The sequence below is a fragment of the Elgaria multicarinata genome, chromosome 11 (assembly GCF_023053635.1).
Source record: "Elgaria multicarinata webbii isolate HBS135686 ecotype San Diego chromosome 11, rElgMul1.1.pri, whole genome shotgun sequence".
Taxonomy (NCBI): Eukaryota; Metazoa; Chordata; class Lepidosauria; order Squamata; family Anguidae; genus Elgaria; species Elgaria multicarinata.
In genome coordinates this window covers 15,063,786-15,082,441 of record NC_086181.1, presented here as the reverse complement: position 1 = coordinate 15,082,441, position 18,656 = coordinate 15,063,786, and the positions used below count along the sequence as shown (strand labels likewise).

The 18,656-nt window shown below is 44.7% G+C and overlaps 1 protein-coding gene across 2 annotated transcripts in view; it reads left to right on the top strand.

The window, feature by feature from the left end:
- The first annotated feature begins 565 nt into the window (after window positions 1-565).
- COL1A1 (collagen type I alpha 1 chain) overlaps window positions 566-18,656 on the top strand; it is a 42,966-nt gene continuing 24,875 nt past the window's right edge. Inside the window, exons 1-23 of one of the 2 annotated variants that reach the window (XM_063137374.1) lie at window positions 566-763; window positions 3,123-3,314; window positions 4,562-4,599; window positions 4,702-4,737; window positions 5,293-5,367; window positions 5,479-5,547; window positions 7,295-7,339; window positions 8,429-8,482; window positions 8,728-8,781; window positions 9,510-9,563; window positions 10,389-10,442; window positions 11,056-11,109; window positions 11,215-11,259; window positions 12,409-12,462; window positions 12,615-12,659; window positions 13,006-13,059; window positions 13,983-14,081; window positions 14,185-14,229; window positions 14,319-14,417; window positions 15,217-15,270; window positions 15,381-15,488; window positions 16,739-16,792; window positions 17,740-17,838. In XM_063137374.1, the coding sequence (XP_062993444.1) occupies window positions 682-763; window positions 3,123-3,314; window positions 4,562-4,599; window positions 4,702-4,737; window positions 5,293-5,367; window positions 5,479-5,547; window positions 7,295-7,339; window positions 8,429-8,482; window positions 8,728-8,781; window positions 9,510-9,563; window positions 10,389-10,442; window positions 11,056-11,109; window positions 11,215-11,259; window positions 12,409-12,462; window positions 12,615-12,659; window positions 13,006-13,059; window positions 13,983-14,081; window positions 14,185-14,229; window positions 14,319-14,417; window positions 15,217-15,270; window positions 15,381-15,488; window positions 16,739-16,792; window positions 17,740-17,838 (1,563 nt within the window). In that variant the 5' untranslated portion in view covers window positions 566-681. Of the gene's footprint in view, window positions 764-3,122; window positions 3,315-4,561; window positions 4,600-4,701; window positions 4,738-5,292; window positions 5,377-5,478; window positions 5,548-7,294; window positions 7,340-8,428; window positions 8,483-8,727; window positions 8,782-9,509; window positions 9,564-10,388; window positions 10,443-11,055; window positions 11,110-11,214; window positions 11,260-12,408; window positions 12,463-12,614; window positions 12,660-13,005; window positions 13,060-13,982; window positions 14,082-14,184; window positions 14,230-14,318; window positions 14,418-15,216; window positions 15,271-15,380; window positions 15,489-16,738; window positions 16,793-17,739; window positions 17,839-18,656 lie in introns of both variants that reach the window. The other variant, XM_063137373.1, reaches the window with a different exon arrangement.

The window sequence follows — 18,656 nt, the reverse complement described above, 5'->3', positions numbered from 1 at the left end:
ATGCACAAAGAAACCCACACTTTGCTCTATACCACCCTCTGGTGCCCCACCTTTACAGGTGCTTTATTAGATCATGCAGAAGTGGTGAATTCCACCTTACAATTTCCTGATCTTGCATGCTTTCTGATATTCAACTTTTGCAATACCCTTCTCCCCCCCCAAACGCTTGTGTAAATCCTAATCCCCCAAATGATTTTGCTTGTTCTTTTCTCTCCATCCCCTTTCATACGCAGACACACCTCAATTCATACCCTATTATATTCCTCCCTCTTCCTGCAGAATGTACTGCCAATCTAGAAGATCCACTGATGTTTGGAAGGGAGACTAACAGGGTCCATTCTTTTGTGATTGGTTAGAAAGGGGCTTGGCTTTGCTTCTCAACTTTTTGGGAGTGGGTGCATGTATGCGTGTCTCTGTGTGTGTCTGGGGGCAGGCTGGGCTTCGCTGATTGGCTAAGGGGCCGTCCCAAGATCCCCCCCACAGCACTTAGAAGCCAGCAAAGAAGGGATCCACCTCTGGGACACTGGACCGTATAAAAAGGGAGGCTAAAAACTTGACAGAGTCAGTAGGAAGTTTCTGCTGGGGTCTGGAGTGGAACTACATAAGTCAGACCGTCCCTGTATGACTGGACACTAAAGCAGAACCAAGGATACAAAGAGTCTTCATGTCTAATATTTAGACATGTTCAGCTTTGTGGATTCCCGGTTACTGCTTTTGATAGCAGCAACTGTTCTACTCACCAAAGGCCAAGGCGAAGAAGACAGTAAGTACAACAATGCATACATGCCGAATACGTGGTTTTTTTTTTTATCATCGTCGTATTGAGAAGGGATGGAAAACTTTCCCCTGTATTTTCTTCTCCCATCTCTTTCTGTTGAATGCAAAGCCATTTCCTTCTCCAAGTCCAACAGTTCAGAGTAAAGGGTAGAACTATTTCTGCAGAACAGTTTGCCAAAGGAGGGTGGGTGGGATGTTTTGATTTTGTAATCTGTGCTTCACTGTAGTTGTAATTCCTGTTGAATGCAGCCGTGGCTCGGAAGACGTAGAGAGAAGATCGGGCAAAGAAAGTGCATGTTATAGACAGACTTCAGAATCCTTTTTTTTTTTTTTAAGTCAGAAAGGTCAATACACGTTCGTGACCTTCCAGAGATGTCTGGGGTTGGCAGGGAGAGGAAGGAGGCTTAAGGGACTGGTATTTAGTCCATTAGATTTCTCCTAGTTCCATTGAAGTGTTCTGTGAGAAAACGAGCTACTTCTAAAAGAAAACTTAGCCAGCTGTGTGTAGCCTTGGGCGTGCTTCCGTTGGTCTTACTCTCTCCTCCTCCTCCCCTGTCTCCCTCCCTCCCTCTTTTCCAAACATCTCCCTTGGGGCAAAGCAACAAGTTGGATCAACTAGACTGCCTGCATTACCTTGCTGATTTCCGTAAAGGGGAGGGTGCGTGGGTTGTCACTGGAGGGGGACAAGAAGGGGGAATATAACAAATGATGGAAAAGTCATTCTGTATTCTTGGAAAGCTGAGGCACATTGTTTGTGAGGTAGAAAGGGGGGAAGGGTAGGAGGACAAGGCTATTTTCCTGCCTTGTTGAAGGAGCCTGCAAAAGCCATCAGGAGAGTATTAGAAAGAAAGAAAAAAGCTTCAAGATGATTCATAAGGAAAATGTTTCAGCAACCTATAAAGCACAAAAGTCTAGACATCACTTCATAGACAAAGCCTTTTGGATGGAACAGAACTGGAGGGATCACTTGCTCTAGTCAACTAGAAGCAATGGCGACATCTAGTGGCCATCAAGAGACTCACTTTTGCTGGTAAGGCACTGTTATACAGCCTTGCCTAGGGTGGGGCTTTGAGGAGCGGCCTTGAAAAAGACCAGCAATAACCAAAGTGAGTCTATTTCCGGGGTCAACAACTAAATATCCTTAGAGAACAACTGGAGGATTAACAACAACAACAACAATAATAATAACAATAGAACATATCAGATATTTTCTTGTAAGATATGGACATTTTGCTGCCATCTAGTGGTTGTCATGCAGTTTTCCAGGACCATTCCAGGAAGGTGTTATCACTATCGGACATGACTTTCATGTTGCAGAATCACTTTGGCTCATCTTTTAATCATTTTAAATAGCAGGTTTTTTTTTTCTGTTTTCCTCCACTACAATAAAGCCGCTATCCATCCAGTGACCTTGGATGGAAAACTCTAGCAACAGCCCAGGAAAGAGTTTTAAAACAAAACTTCATCTCAAGAGACCAGCAAGGAGTTTTAAAAGGAAATAGCCCATTAAGAGATGCATTTACGGAATGCACAGGTCCCCTCCTTTTTTCTTTTTCTTTTTAATGAAATGTGCTAGTAGGAAACATTCCTTACTTCTTCCCAACCATCTCTCTGTAGTGTTTCTCTCAGTAGCATCCTTGGCTTACACAGTTACGCGCCATCTGATCCATGGGGCTATCAAACATTAGTTTTAGGAAAAGCTGGCATTTGATTTGAGCACAGATGGAGGCCATCACACTTGCCTTGTTAACTTGACCTATCATTGTTCACACCTGCTGATTCCCCTGCCTACCTAAATTGTTTACACTGTATCCAGTTTCCCAACGCCCATGTGCCATCCACAAGATGCAGTTTCTTCCCCTGTACAGATCCTCCTTCAATCCAAATTCCTGACTCTCCTCCCTATCTCTTTTCCTTTTCAGAAAGCTGTTAATTTTCTTCTCTTTTGTATGTGAATGTTTGGTTTGGCTTCAGCTCCAAAACGTTGAGGTTACCAGTTGGATGTAACAACTGACCAGCGGTTTTGTTTAAATTCCAAAGCAACTGGAAAGAGTTACTGTGGGGCTGGCTCGTTTCCTGTGTTATAGAATTTGCTTGATGAAAAGCAGATGAGGATTTAAAACGCACATGCACATCAGTGTAAGTGCGGAGCAGAGGGACGGGAGGCCAGCAATCACAAACAACTGTATAAAAATAGATGCGTTTTCTCCATATTGATCCATCATAAGAGATTCTTCCATGTGTTCCTTTGTGGCTTCATCTATTCTACTGACACTGCTGGCTCACAGGCAAACCTTCACCTCTTCACTCATGCACCTTGTTTCTTTTGTTGGCTCTTTCTTTAGTTCCATCTGGAGGATGCACACACTTGGAAATAAAGTACAATGACGGAGATGTTTGGAAACCTACTAAGTGCGAGGTCTGCGTGTGCGACAGAGGCGAAATCCATTGTGACAACATAATGTGTGAAGATATATCAGACTGCCCCAATCCTGTACTAGCACCTGGAGAATGCTGTAAAACCTGCCCTGAATCCGGTATTGATTTAAATTGCTTTCCTTCTACCTGCCTATCCACTCATCGCATCACAATTGTCCACAGTTCCCCCCATCCTGCACTCACTCACCTGTTTATCGTCCCACTCATTCATACCTCTTTCAGGCCACAGAACAAAATGCCTTTCTACCCATTTAGTCTCATTTACTATTTCACCCATTTGTTCAAACCATCCATCTTCTACTAATGTCCATCCAGTTATCTATTTCTTCTTCTTTCACCCTTTTCTTCTTATTCACCAACCAATAACCATCTAATCATCCACCCGATTACCCAAACACATGTAGATTCATCATTTAATTATTCTTTTCAGATTCCACCTACCAGTTACCTATCCACTCATTCATCCACCAACCTGTCTCCTATCCAGTTATCTGAAACCTTGCTCTCATTGCAATAATATCTAACCAAGGCCAAAGACCATATCTCTTTCCACGACTCCCTACGTGTTTGGATTTAATGTTAAATGCTTGTGTAATTGAATTTGTGTCCACTCCTTGCATGCAATCAGAAACTTGGCGAAGAGAGCAAGAACCAAGAAAAGTTTTACAAACGAGTGAAAAGAGGGGGAGGACTTTTCAGGCTATGCCACTGGAGGCGTCTTAACTTTGACACTAAAAAATTTTATCATGGGAAAGAAAATGAGTATTATTTCCTTCCTTTGGAATATGGACATTTTGAAGTCTGGTTGATGTGAATAGCTACTAGCACGTGACATTTTTCCCTTAGGCCAATTCTAAGAGCTGCCAGCCCCCATTAAATTCCAAATTTTACCTAGATTTCTCAACAAGAAGCCTGGTCTGTAAGAAGTGAAGGGGCTGGATCCAGACTTAGGCCGTAGCTAGACCTAAGGTTTATCCCTGGACCGTCCAGGGTTCAAACCTGTTCATCTAGGTGACACACAGGGGATCCAGTGCTCAGGCAGGGGCGAACCCTGGATGATCCCAGGATAAACCTTAGGTCTAGCTGTGGCCTTAGTCATCCTTAGAGTAGAGCCATGGAAATAAATGGGACTTTGTTTTAGTTGCTATTAACTTATCCCATTGATTTCAATGAGTCTACTCTAATTATCACTAAGTTAGGATCCAACCCATAAAGTTCATTGAGCTGAGGGGGTTCTGATAAGCCAGGTGGTATTTAGAAGTGTGGGGAGCAGTTGAGGATGATGATCAATTCTGGGTGATGAAGAGTTCTGGTTCTTAATAGTTCTTTTCCTTTTGTATTCCAGTTCTTTCTCCTGGTGACACAGAAGAAAGTGGGGTAGAGGTATATTCTATTTTCTCAATCTTTACTTCTGTTTCTTTAGATACATTGATTTTATTCTCTGGATGATTACGCGGTAATCACAATTTTCTTCTTTCCTGGCAGGGACCTCAAGGAAAACCAGGCCCAAAAGGAGATAGGGTAGGTATCTGTAACAGAGCTTTAGCTGATTATAGTTCAAATACAAATAAAAAGAAATGTCAGAAACTATGAAGCGGTCATAAAAGTTTGGAGAAACTTTTAGGGGCGGGTATATTTTAAACTTTCCATTTCTGAATGAGAAGAAAATCTGTTCATTTAAGTTATCCCTCCACCCCATACGCCACAGAAAGTATCTCCAGATTCCCACCTCCAGGAATGTTTGAAATGTTTTAAAAATTTCATGCAACTTGGGAAAGCAAAAACAAAACACCCAAGAACTAGCTTCACGGCAGTTTGAACTAAGCATGTGGTGGTTGTTTCCAAAAAGAAAGAAAGAAAGTGGAGGAGCATAAGCCATTTCAGTGCCATCCATCACAGTTTTGCAATAGAGAGATGTTTCTAAAACTTTCAGTCTTGTTTCAAATTCAGGGGGAGGGGAAATAGAAAATGCCCCTATTCCGTTTTTTTCCAGGGTGTGAGGAATTCCCAATCAGTTCTGCTCTTGTATACCGTTCATAGTTCTAACCTGTAGCTTCTTACCATCTTTATTTTCAGGGACCTCCAGGCCTACCTGGCAGAGATGGCCAACCTGGACCACCAGGCCCTCCAGGCCCTCCAGGCCTTAGCGGAGTAAGTTGTGTTGACCTACTTATGTTTGTTATTCCACCAATTTATGGTGAATGTGCTTTTTAGAACCCTGGAAACATGTTCGCTCCTCTTCTTTTTTCCTCCTTCTGATAGAACTTCGGTGCTCAGATGGGTTACGGTTATGATGAAAAATCTGGTGGTCTTTCTCTTCCTGGCCCAATGGTAAGTGTTGTCTTGAGTTTTCAGGAAACGTGTTGGTTGAACATGTGGGCTTAGTGAAGAAGAAGAATAGGAAGAAAACTTGAGATGGGAACAGGTGTATCTTGGGATGTGTAAACAAAACAGTCTGTTTGGGACTCCGCAGTTCCTTAATCCTCATGAACTTAATCCTCAGATATGATAGACAGATTTTTGTCTGTTGATGACTGATTCATGAGCTCACAACAGCAGAAGCTATCTCCAGCTTCTGTCCAAAAAATCCCACTCCAGCTTGATTTTTTGATAGGACAGGTTACTGCAGAAAAGCAGAATAACTGAGGACTGGAAGGCTTTCTTCCCATGAGGAAAAGGGATGTACGTTCAGTGAATTAAAGGATGCTGATGATGATATTTGTGGTTACAATAAGTGTATATCCAATGCCTTTCAACCCCAGCCAGCCTGGACAATGCTCAGGGATGATGGGAATTGTATTCCATCAATGTCTGGAGGGCCACAGATTCCCCACCCCTGGTTTATATAATGGGTTGAAGTTAAATTTAATCTTAATTTGAGCAGACTTATTGAAATCAATAAGCCTTAAATTATTTGTGACTAATGTACATCCCATGGATTTCATTAGGTCTACTCTAAATATGACTGGATCTGAATTCAACCTATAATACCTTTTCCTCAAGTGTTCCATTACTTCAGTATCATCAAAACATCCTTGTAAAATAGGCCAGTGATATTATCCCCATAACAGAAGGTGGGTCTGAGACTGGCAGATGGTATTTATGGTGGAGTTGTGATAGTCAAAAACAAATGGAGGAGAGCATCCAAAACAGGTCAGAAAAAAAGAGAAACGGGTTTTCAGGATGCAAAATATTTATTTCCACAAAGCCTGACACGTTTTGGCCTGCACTTTATTCAAAGGGCTTCCTCAGGTGGTAGTTAGAAGATAGCGTCTATAGAATTTGCTCAGTCGCCATAGATTATCATATTCATTTATTTAAAACATTTATATCCCGCTCTATATCCTTAAGATCTCAGAGCGGTGTACAGATAAAAACATACAGTATAAAACAATTACTTAGCTAGAGGATATTCTGTGGACACTATCGTCTAACAACCCCCTAAGGAAGGCCTTTGAATAAAGTACAGGCTGAATCGCATCGGGCTTCATAAAATAAATACTTCGCATCTCCTTTCTACTTTTTGTGACCAAAGTTATTCCGCCTTTTTTCCCTTTATGATATACTCATTCATGTGGCTTGCAAGGAAGCAAAAACGTAGGGATATACAACCTGCTGAGGAATTTCATTAGTCTTGCTGAAATTCGTTCACCTTCTCTCAAGATTTCTCATGTGTTTTGCTCCAGCTGAAACCTTGTCTTTTTGCCTTATGCTTCACTTTAGGTTAAATGTGATGGCAACTTGCCAATCAGTTGGGAGGTCACCAGACACTTCTGACCCCTAACACGGTGACCACAAAAGCAGACATTTCCCCAAAATTGATGTGCAAGCCTGAACCAAAAGGGATAGAAAGGTTATTTAGAAGAGATAGAGGAAAGGTAGTTTAGGAAATGATACAGCGGGGTGGCCAAATCTAATTCATAGAAAAGAAAGATCCAGAAACTATGGTGAGGCAGAGCCTTCAAATGCTGGAGTCAAGCAAGGTCCAGACCAGCCCTACGGAGCATAGACATCCACCGAGGTCAAGGCAAGATGGTGGCAATCCCATTTAATCCACATCTTCTCATTTGGTTTTCAGGGTCCAGCTGGTCCCCGTGGTCTTCCTGGCCCCCCTGGCGCTCCTGTAAGTACTTTTCCCCCCTTCTCTCTCAGAATCAACTCTCACTACTTTTTCGACAAGGATATGTGCAGTTGGCATTTCAGATGAGGGGTGCATTATAGACTTTGGTACTTGAGTCAGTGTTTACCATCCTGGTGATCTCAAATTCTCTTTCTTTCTTTCTTTCTTTCTTTCTTTCTTTCTTTCTTTCTTCAGAGCTTGGTGATATAGGGCTGAGTAGGATGTCCCAGAGAACAATGATTTTGTGCCCTGCTCTTTCTCTTTCTTTATGACTACCAGAAGCAGAATAAATTATGCAGAATATGTGCAAATCAAAATTAAAGAATCCAGCTGCTCTTGGCACAGAATGTGGTCGCTTTGGCTACAGATTACTTGCACGGAGTGTATATAGTCGGTCCTCTCTTGAGAGGCCTGTTCCACAGACCCAGATGTTCACAGACCATCTCAGAGAATCTGGAGTCCCTGAGAATAGGGGAAATGGAAGACTTAATCATGTCCACTTTCCTCTTTGATATGGGAGATGGTCACATCACAATTAATTCTTAAAACATGTGGACCAAAAAAGAAGTGCTGGAATTACAGTCTTCCTGGAATCCATGTCCTCTAGCAGGAAGCCTGCTTCCCAATCCAAGACATAGGGAGGCACACGTTTCTCTGCTGTTCACTCTGCACATGTTCAGAGGCACTCGTTCTTTTATTTCTTCACATGGTCCCAGGTGAACTTTGGATCAAGTTGAACCTTGCTAGGGGATTCACAATCTATACTGAGATAATAAAACTGGGACTGAGGGGAGAGGTAAAGGGGTTCAATAAATTGATACGGGGGAGGGGAGCAAGTGGGGAAGAGAAACAAACAGCAGTGAAGGATTAGGCAAGAGTAGGACAGGCTGGTCCAGAAAATGCTTTGCAGCAGGAAAAGTGGGAAGGTAGCGCCGCAGAAGGGCACAGAGGCAGGAGTGGGAGACTGAGGGAAGGAGGGCCTCACAGCTGGGAGAGCTCATGGCTTCCTCCCTGAGCCCTCCCAAACAAGTACAGATGCAGTCAGTAGTAGCTTTCCTTCTTCTAACATAGATGGTCTTTTTAATCTTCCAGGGCCCCCAAGGTTTCCAAGGTCCCCCTGGTGAACCCGGAGAGCCTGGTGCTTCTGTGAGTACTGTCTGATCTTCTTTTTTGCAACTTGTGTCTGCCGTCTTATGGCCAAACAGAACAGTCTCCAGTCTGTTCCTTGGAGTTCCCTTTTCCACCACTAGGGGGAGCTCTCGAATGGTGAATGCTGCGGACAGGCCCCCATCTGGGCCCACTTTTAAACACATCAGTTGGGTTTTAAATGGGACCTGAGCTGTGTTGCTTCTGATTTTAATGCCTCTGTTTCTTCTCAACAAATACTCTAGGGTCCAATGGGTCCCCGTGGTCCAGGCGGCCCACCTGGCAAGAACGGAGATGATGTGAGTGACCCTGTCTTTCTTTGCGGGGTGACCCCCCTCTCTTCCCCTTCCTCCAATGACCCAAAGACGGAGTGTGCCCAAGTTGCCAGGAAAAAAACACAAAAGCCCTGTCATCAACATGGAGGTTGCTCTGAGCTTGCAGGCCTGACTGAGATGACTCACGAAGTGCCAGGTGTTGCATTGTCTCCAGGAAAACAAGTTCGATCTAACAATGAGAATGGAGAGCAACTATGAGAATGAAGGGCCCTCGCCTCCCCCAGGCCATTTTCCCTTGCTGTCTCCCATCAAGCACTGCAATGCTTGATGGGAGACCGCAACGGACGAGCGCTCAACATCCCATCTTCTCCGGATGGCCCACAGTTTCTGTGCTCCAAGGGAGTTTGCTATGTCCACCAACCCTATCTGCAGTTAACGCCTCTAATTCCTCATCAGCTACCCAACCAGCACCTGATGGTGCTCCAACGATATATCATTACTGGGCCTTCTTCAGGCTTACCCGTTACTTCTACTTCTGCCTTTACACTCTCAGTTGACAGCAGCAGAAGCATGTTGAACTCTCAGACCATACCTGGTGACTGGCCCCTGCAAATCTTAAGAATCTCTCCTGCATGGGAAATCAAAGAGTTTAAGCCCCCTTTACAAGAACAGTTAGTCAATCCATAGGTTTTCCCTAGCAAATTAGTGGTTCCAGCACCGGCTTAGATCCTGTTTCCTCTTCTTTCTCTAAGGGTGAAGCTGGAAAACCTGGCCGTCCTGGTGAGCGCGGTCCTCCTGGCCCACAGGTAAGATCTGTCTTCTACCTGGCTTGCTAGAACATGACGCAACAGTTGAGATGCAACTGTCCTTTTATGGAGAATCACAACTTGCCCAACAGCTCAGACTAGGAAGGAGCTAGCCTCGATCATGGGAGGAGAATAGATAACCTTGACAATGGGCCGTGTTCTCTGGGGAAAGTTATGGAACCTCCCACACTTGTACTAGAGTCTTTGAAAGAGTAAGTTAGACAAGCATTGGCAAGGAGCAGCTTAAGAATTGTGGTCCCTGCTTTGGTGCAGAAGGATTATTTAGAAACCCATAGAGCCTCTTCCCATCCACCACCCACCCTCTCCAAGTCCTAAAGGACATATTACAATGCCTCCTTATTTCAATTCATTGTCACAGCAATTTTTGCAAAGTTAGACTGAGAGATGGTGACCTGCCTATGGCCAGAAGGTGGCTGGGTAGGATTTTTGAGCCCTACATCTGAATCCATTCACTCTGTCAATTGCATCACTAGACACCCCTTCCCAAACAGGGAATTCTAGGCTCTTGATGGGGTGGCCCCAACTCTACAAGAACTTTGATCTTGGGTAAGGTTCAAGAGACATAGTTGGAGGGGGAAAAGCCAGCCATTAAGATGGCCCAGTCAGGAGACCACCATGTGCCCCATTTTAATTTGTTAGGCCTATTTCAATGTTATCCTATTGGTGAAAAGCAGATGAAAGATTCCCCGCTCATATGCCAGGCCTAGGGGTAAATAGATCCATTTGTCTACAGATGATTAGAAAAATGAAACACGATTCTCTTCTTCTCTCTCTTCTAAATAATTCCTTGTTCTTTTGCTTCAGGGTGCTCGCGGTCTCCCCGGAACTGCTGGCCTGCCAGGCATGAAGGGACACAGAGTAAGTGTGCTTCAATTGTTCAACCTCCAATTAAATTCAGGAAACTTGCAATTCAGAGTGTCCCAGGGATAGATTATGATTTAGGAGTAGGTATGTGTGTCCTCTGGAGCTTTCCGGAATTGCAGCCATCAGATTACAAACAGCAGCTGTGATTATCACCAGGACACCTTCACTTCATGATTGCTGGCATTCATTACTGCCATAAAAGTGTCAATACACCCAGTAAATCTTGGAACCGTGTCCCTTCTCATGCCATTTATCTAAGGAGGCTGCCCAAGCCCAAGCAGATAAGGCCATGAAGCAGACCTGAAAATGCCTGCCCAGATGTTGTCAGTCGAACATGGTAATATTTTGATTTTGTACAATTATATCCTGACTTTCATAGTTCCAAGGAAGTATCCCATCCTGGTAGTAATCGGACACAGGCCTGCTTAGTTTCAGCAAAATTGCTAATATGGAACTCACAGCCCATTTTGTTGAATACCACATGGAATTGGTAGCTTTCTTAGTTGTGAATCCTAATATGGCACCCATAGCCTTTTCTAGACACTGTTTCTTGGATTCTAATGTTCCTCTTTCTTCTCTGCCCACCCATCCTTTCCACCCACTTTAGGGTTTCAGTGGTCTTGATGGTGCAAAGGGTGATTCCGGTCCAGCTGGCCCCAAGGTGAGTGTCCACGATAAGTACATGGCCACTTTCAGTTTATGCAGAGTTTCATCTCTTCCTGTTTCAGCAACTGGGTGTTGATTTCTGTTCTGCCTTCTCTTTTAGGGTGAGCCTGGCAGCCCTGGTGAGAATGGTGCTCCTGGACAAGTTGTGAGTATATATTTCCATCTTCCTTCTGCCCATTGCTTTGATGGGCCTTTCTACTTCTTACAAGCATAGGTTGGGAATCAGCAAAAATAGATTTGTTGAGAAGTCAAGGAAATCTCCTCTAAGAACGGGGGGACTGTACCATAGCACAACGGTAGACTACATGTTTTGCTTGCAGAAGGTCTTGGGATCTGCAGTTAAAAGAATCAGATAGGAGGGGATGGGAAAGCCCTCTGCCTTGAACTCTGGAAAGCTGCTGACACAGTCAGAGTAGCCATTGCTGGACTAGGTGGACCAAGGGTCTGACTCAGCACAAAGCAGCTTCATATGTTCCTATGTGCTATGTTCATCTCTTTCATCCTTTGTGTTCTGAGGATAGATTCACTTGAACATTTATCTCAACGTGTTTTAGCTTTGCTGGGAATCAAGTGGAGCTAATTTGTCTGAAAGAGCTCAGTGCAGTAGACTTCCTATCATACCTTGTCCAGTGGAAACTGGCGATAAAAAGCCAATGGATAATATATGGCAACCCTAAAAGGCAATGAAAATATGTTCTGTCCAACTCCCTCCTTAAATGGGAGACAGCAGCCTCCTCAATGAGGGACAGAGCACCTTGATATGAATCATACAAGAGGACATATCAAGCAAGATGAAGCATTACTTTCTTTGCATGAGATTTCAGATAATAGGGCTGGGATCAGGGCAGAACTGGGGTTGAAGGAAGAAAAGAACAGCACAACGATTCTTTCACTTGGTTTTAATGGATTCCACAGTGGTGTTTCATCAGCCTTTAGATATGGATATAGGCAGATCCAGAAGAACAGGAACACATAGTCAGAAGGAGGGACTATATCAGGAATGGAAGGAGCTTAACAAAGTAGCTTTAGGTTGGGGACCTACGAGAGGTATGAAGCCACGACATGAAGAAAAACGACACACTGCTGGCAAAAAAAGGGCTCTCCCTACAATCCCTGTGGCTCTGTAGTGAATAAAGGAGACCCTTAGTACCAGCAGAGGCATTATGATTTTGGAGGGAGGTGGTATATGCTAAAGAACAGAAAAGGTAGTGGAAATGGGTGGCGGCATAATAACGAGGCACAGATCAAAGCTGCTTTCGGCCAACGGACCGTTGTTTCTCCTTCTTCTGTCTAGGGCCCACGTGGTCTTCCCGGTGAGAGAGGCCGTCCCGGTCAAGCTGGCCCTGCTGTAAGTGCCATATTCTCCTGAATTTCTGGAATGCAATACATTTGCGATGCTTGATGGAATGGCTCCAAGGACCAAATACTCGCCAGCTCTTGCATGGCCTGGTGAGAAGGTGGCTCTCATTCAAATACCCTTTCCTCTCTTCTCTTCTACAGGGTGCTCGTGGTAACGATGGTTCCCCAGGTGCTGCTGGTCCCCCAGTAAGTATTCCTGTAATGCTCTGTGTCTCCTAATAGGTCTTAATATTGCCTGGGTGGTGATCTGTTTCTTGTGGACAGCGAAGGCCCATCCATACGAAACATTGGGCATTGCCAACTTCTCTATCCAAAACAGGGGTTTGCGGGACCATTCTCTCTATTATTAACCAACCGTGGGATGGAAGAGTTTGCCACAAGCCCAGTTTCCTTTTTCCTGTCTGTTTCAAAGCACAGAGCAAACCCCTGGCCTTAGCTGGAACTGAGTCAGCCACTGTTAAAAGGTGGCTAATTTGGATCTCTACGGAGAACTCTATAATCACCACTTAATGTCTTACTCTTTTTCTTTCAGGGCCCCACTGGTCCAGCTGGTCCCCCTGGCTTCCCTGGTGCCGTTGGTCCTAAGGTAAGAATTCCTGGCCGCCTTCACATTTAGAAGTAATTGTTTTATGCAGGTCATCCTCAATAGCATCAAAATGGTTGGGTTTATCCACCTCTTATTCCCTTCCTCGTCTTTAGAATAAGAATTCCATAGCGCCATCTCTACCCTAGTTGAGCTATTTCTTAGCGAACATGCTTATTTCTTAGCAATAAATAACTGAGACATTTTCTTCCTCGGTGGGAAAGATTATGGACTATTCCTGAAGAGCCATGTAATGATAATCTGGACCTTGAAAGAGCTTTCCTCTTAAACTCTCTAGATCTTGCCTAGCCTGGGCATAATGCCAAGAAGCCCTAATACTTCCTCATTTAGGAATCAAGAATGGCACACGTACAGCTTAACAAGCCCAGTGTGATTCCATATGGTAGTTTACCTTCCGCTCCAGTAATACCTAAACCCTAGAGATCAGGTGAAAGAAACTACCAATGTTCCTTCCCAGTCACATACACTTCAGATGATCCTGATGTGGGAAGGAGGTGACCGTATTGTTAAACCTTCATCTTCAGGGGTCAGATGTTACCAGAGCAATATAAGAGGGAATCCGAAAGGAGCAGCAAATACAGAGTTCTTGCAGCATAAGAACTGGTCCACAGGCCTTACAAGCAGGCCTCAAAGAAGTAGAACGACAGTCCTTGAAAGGACTAAGTAATGAGTCTAAATTAGCAGGCCTCAAAACCCTGATGGGTATGCGGGGGAGGTTGGGGTCCTGACAAACTAGTCTACAAGCCTTATAGTAGTAAACCAGCAGGCCTGGCAGGGAGACAGAATTGTGAAGCCTCAGGAGGACTAAGTGTGGTGTAGTATAATTTGGCTGGGAAGGAAGATGATGCTACCAGGCTCAAAGAGAAGTACATATGCTGATGGTTCTTCTTTCTCTTGTCGTTCAGGGTGAAACTGGTCCCCAAGGCGCTCGTGGTGGTGAAGGCCCACAAGGTGCTCGTGGTGAACCTGGCGCTGCTGGCCCTGCTGGCGCTGCTGGTCCTTCTGTAAGCTGCCCTGCTGACTCATTTTTTGCTTTTCTTTTACATTCTGGAATGCTTCTGAATTTTCGAAAGGTGATAACCCTTCTCTCTTGCTTCTCTGCTTTAGGGCAACCCTGGCTCTGATGGTCAACCTGGTAGCAAAGGTGCAACTGTAAGTATCTTCCCATCATATGTACTTCCCTTATTCTCATCATTGCCCTTGCTTGCAAGTTCCTTCATCTGCAATTCTCTCTCTTTTAGGGTTCTCCTGGTATTGCTGGCGCTCCCGGCTTCCCTGGTGCTCGTGGCCCAGCTGGACCTCAAGGTCCCAGCGGCGCTCCTGGTCCCAAGGGTAACAGCGTAAGTGTCACCTAATTGTTCCTCACCTTTTGGCTCCTCAAAAACTGGACACCTGGGCTGGCCATCCAGTCAAAACCAGCTCCTTTAACCACTAGGTGAGGATAGATGAGCCTATCATAACATCACTGATTCAGAAGACATCTTCCTCTAAAATGTCCACGACCACATCCTCTCCAGCTGTCTTTGTTTAACAGTTACAGTACCTAGACTATCATAGTGGCCCCAGTGGGTTCCAAATCTACCTGATTGGGGAACGTAACGGCCAATATTTTGCTGCCTTGGGTGCCATTTTATACCACCCTGTCAGCGTATACCTGGGTTTTGACATTCTGAACATTGCAGTATTTCAAAGCTGCTAGTTCTGTGCAGCAGATGGGATAATAGCATCAAAACGATAAGCGATGGTGTGGAAATAGCTGCTTTGAGGGAAACCGTTCCAAAATTATTTAGCAGGCTGTTCCCACTAACAAAACCCACAGGGAGCTTGTGAACTCTCATATAGTGTCTGCTTCCATTGGACACACATTGGACGGTGTGTTCTTAAATCCCTTTCCCTAGCTCTGCTTCCCATCATCAAACCCTTTGAGACAGGGGTTAAGCTCATTATCAGCTGACTCCTACCTCTAAACCGGTTCCACTCTGGGTTGTATGGATCATAGAACCTTGCTGAGAGTTGCCTCAGAGAAGCCGCACAGCCTTGTTTTCTCTTGTACAATACAAAACAACCCCACTGTTGCATTTCTTGCACTGAAGGAGATATATGACTGTGTCGTTTTCTGTCTCGTCTTCACATCTTTAGGGTGAACCTGGCGCTCCTGGAAACAAAGGAGATGCTGGTGCTAAAGGCGAACCTGTAAGTGTCCATCTCACCTGAAATGAATGGGTAACTCTGCTTCTATTCTGGATTTATTTATTTTCCCCTCCACAATCACTTACCTCTGTCTCCTTCGTTTTATTTCCTAGGGCCCCGCTGGTATCCAAGGCCCCTCTGGTCCCCCTGGTGAGGAAGGCAAGAGAGGATCCCGTGGTGAGCCTGGACCTGCTGGTTTGCCCGGACCTGCTGGTGAACGTGTATGTAGCAACTTCATCTTCTGGTCTCCCTTTAGCTCTGGGTACTAAGCTCAGGCACTCTTAGCACCCATTGAGAATAAGCCTGGTTTGTCCATGGGCCATAGGTCTGTCTCATATGCCCACAGTATTTCATTAGATTAACTTGGAATTGGTAAGTCAAATTGCAAATGAAAGGATTGCAAGCCGGAAAGGAAGACAGAACAAGCCTTAGCGTGTCAGAGAAGGGCTGTTCTTCTAAGGTACACTGCAACACTCCAAAGGAAACTAAATTTACACTACTGTAGTGTGTTCTTTGCTCATGCAGTAGCTGCTAGTCATGATGCCTACGTATTACCTCTAGAATCAAAGGCAATATGCCTCTGAACACTAGTTGTTGAAGAACACAGGTGGGAGGGTGCTTCTGCCATTTCGTCCTGCTTGTAGGCTCCCCATAGAATGGCTATTGTGGGAACAGAATGCTGAGCCAGATAAACCTTTGGTCAAATCCACTAGAGCTCTTCTTATGTCCTTGCATTCTTGGTGTTCCAAACCCAAGGGGGCTCGCTCATTTAACACATGAGCACTGTGGGTACTCTCTTTCCCCTGAGAATTATTCAGATCTGGATCTAGAAATAAGCACTACGTTTCTCTTCTGTACCCAAGAACTGATTTCATTCAGAAGAATAAATAATTGAGATCTTTAAGGTCAAAGGATTGCCACAGATCAGTGAGGTCACAAGTTCTGTTTGATGGTGATCAAATGTTTGCTGTGAGATCAGAACTCCCCTGACCTCACATGTCATGCTCCCTCTCCCCTGGAGAGTTTCCTTTCCTTTAGCTTTTGTTGTTTTGCCTCACCTTGTCCCATTGCTTGATGCTCTTGCCTGAAGCTCTTTGCTCTGCAGGAACCATCCCTGCTCGCCAAAGAAGGCATCTTTTCAGCACTTGCTCTCTGCTTGTGGGTTATGTGTCCTGATTTGAAGAAGGGGGTGGATTGACAAGTGGATGTTTCTCTCTTTAGCCAGGGGGCTGAACTATAAATCCCTGATTCTTGAGAGAAGAGTATTATCTTGATGCTGGAATTACTTTCATTGACTTGTATAGGATTCTGCCATTGCCTTTTCGGTCCTTTCACCCCAAGTAGAGTTTTTTAAAGGCTGGAGTAATTTTCTTCCCTGTCCACGAGAGAAGATTGACCCTATGTTGGCAGCTTACCTGTTGGCAGTGTTGGATACATGACATTCACCTGTCCTCTTTTATCCCGTTCACAGGGTTCTCCCGGAAGCCGTGGTTTCCCTGGCTCTGACGGCATTGCTGGTCCCAAGGTGGGTTCTAGTTTTATGCTGTTGATTGCGTCTCTACAGAAGGAAAGATATAAAAATAAAAGGGATCTGGTTTCTTCACACATGCACACCACAGGTTAGGGATAAAGGATTCAATGGAAAGGTGGGAAACATTTTGGGAGGAGGAATGCCAGATAAGCCTTGTAGGATATGCAAAAAAAAGTTAGAGGCAATTAAACCAAGGCCAGGAGGGGTAGATGGAATGTTCTCCCTGTCACTAAAGTTTTCCTGGCTTTAGGGAGTTTCCTTCCACATCCCCGCAAAACTCTCTGAATGATCTGGGTAATCTTGTGGCAATTTAAATGGGAAAAGTAAGCAGCTAATAGCAGGCTACTTCATCCTGCCACGTTGAACTTTCCCCCCATCCCAGATAAACTGGGGGTGATTGCAGTGAACGATATGGAGTCCTTCCCCACCCTCATTATTTTGACGTTTCTCCCCATGGAGGCATCTGAAGCCTTCTTGTTATTTATTTTTTCTGGGCACCATATTTTGCTGGAAGTCAGTTTAGTATTTCTTCTCACCCCTCTACCCTTTCCACCACCACCCTAAGCGCTGTTTTACATTCATTATCCTAGCTCATATTTTGCCCCTCCCTCACGTTGAAACTCCCCAGGTTTACTACAAGTGGGCAGGTTTAAAATTCAGATATGCTGCCTTGACTAAAGTGCAGCCGGAACCAGAGCAGTTCTTGCTCATTCTGTGAAGATGTTGACCTTTGGTGAACTCTTGGTCAGATCTTATTTTTCTGCCCATCTACAAAATAGGATGCTTAATTTAAACTAAGCCATCCACACAAAATTGTGTCGGTCCCCTTTCTTTGTCCGTCTCTTTGTTCTCTACGAATCCTTGGATTTAGCCGAAATATTTCACAGAGTTAAAGCAATGCCAGTATTGCAGTACTTAATGTCTTATTTTTCCTCTTCCAGGGTCCCCCTGGTGAGCGTGGTTCTCCTGGCCCTGCTGGTCCCAAAGGATCTACTGGTGAAGCTGGACGCCCCGGTGAGCCTGGTCTCCCTGGAGCCAAGGTGAGTGAATGGCAAGTGCTCTGGCAGAAAAGGAGCATGGCCGCATTGTTTCCATGCACAATGGAAAACGGGGCACTTTCTACAGCTGCCTTCCGCATCCGTGCTGCGTTTGGGCCCGAGCAAAGAATGAAAAAGTGAACCCATGTCAGGAAATCATCAGCCTCCCTTGTTATCTTATTATTGGCACTCATAAATGTAACAGAGGATTTTCCTGTATGCAGAGTGCTTCCCATTCCCTGTCATGCCCTGGTAAAGAGGGATTTAATGATCACATTTAATAGATAGGAGAATGAGGCTGACAAATAAATAGGACTGAGTTGAAAGGAGGGAGCTTTGTTGTAACAACATTTAGTGTCCAAGTTTGGCTATGTGAAATAGGACAGAAGTGTTCACCCATTCAGAGTGAAGGCAATGCTGATCTAGGAAGTGTTGCCCCTCATTCTGAATTGGCTTTATAACATCATCACTTAATCAGTTTTGAATGGCTCCAGGGCATCATGACATCCTGAAGCTCCCGATGCGAGCCTCGATTGGCTGAAATCACTCCAAGAAAAAGCTCTACAAAAAATAAACAAAAAATGGCATTAAAGCCTGTAAAAGTAAGGAGGTTTGCAGGGGAAATTTCAGCCTGCCTGAAAGTCCCAGTTTCTCCTAGAACATGTTCATATGTGCACATTCAATGCAGCCCTAGAAATAAGTGACTTCCCCAAAGCCACCAGGGAGTCAAGGACTGCACCGTAATTTGAACTCAGAGCTTAGAAGCCAGAGTCCAAGGCTCAACTCGTTGAACCTGAAAAGCTCTCAAAATCTTTGCTCAG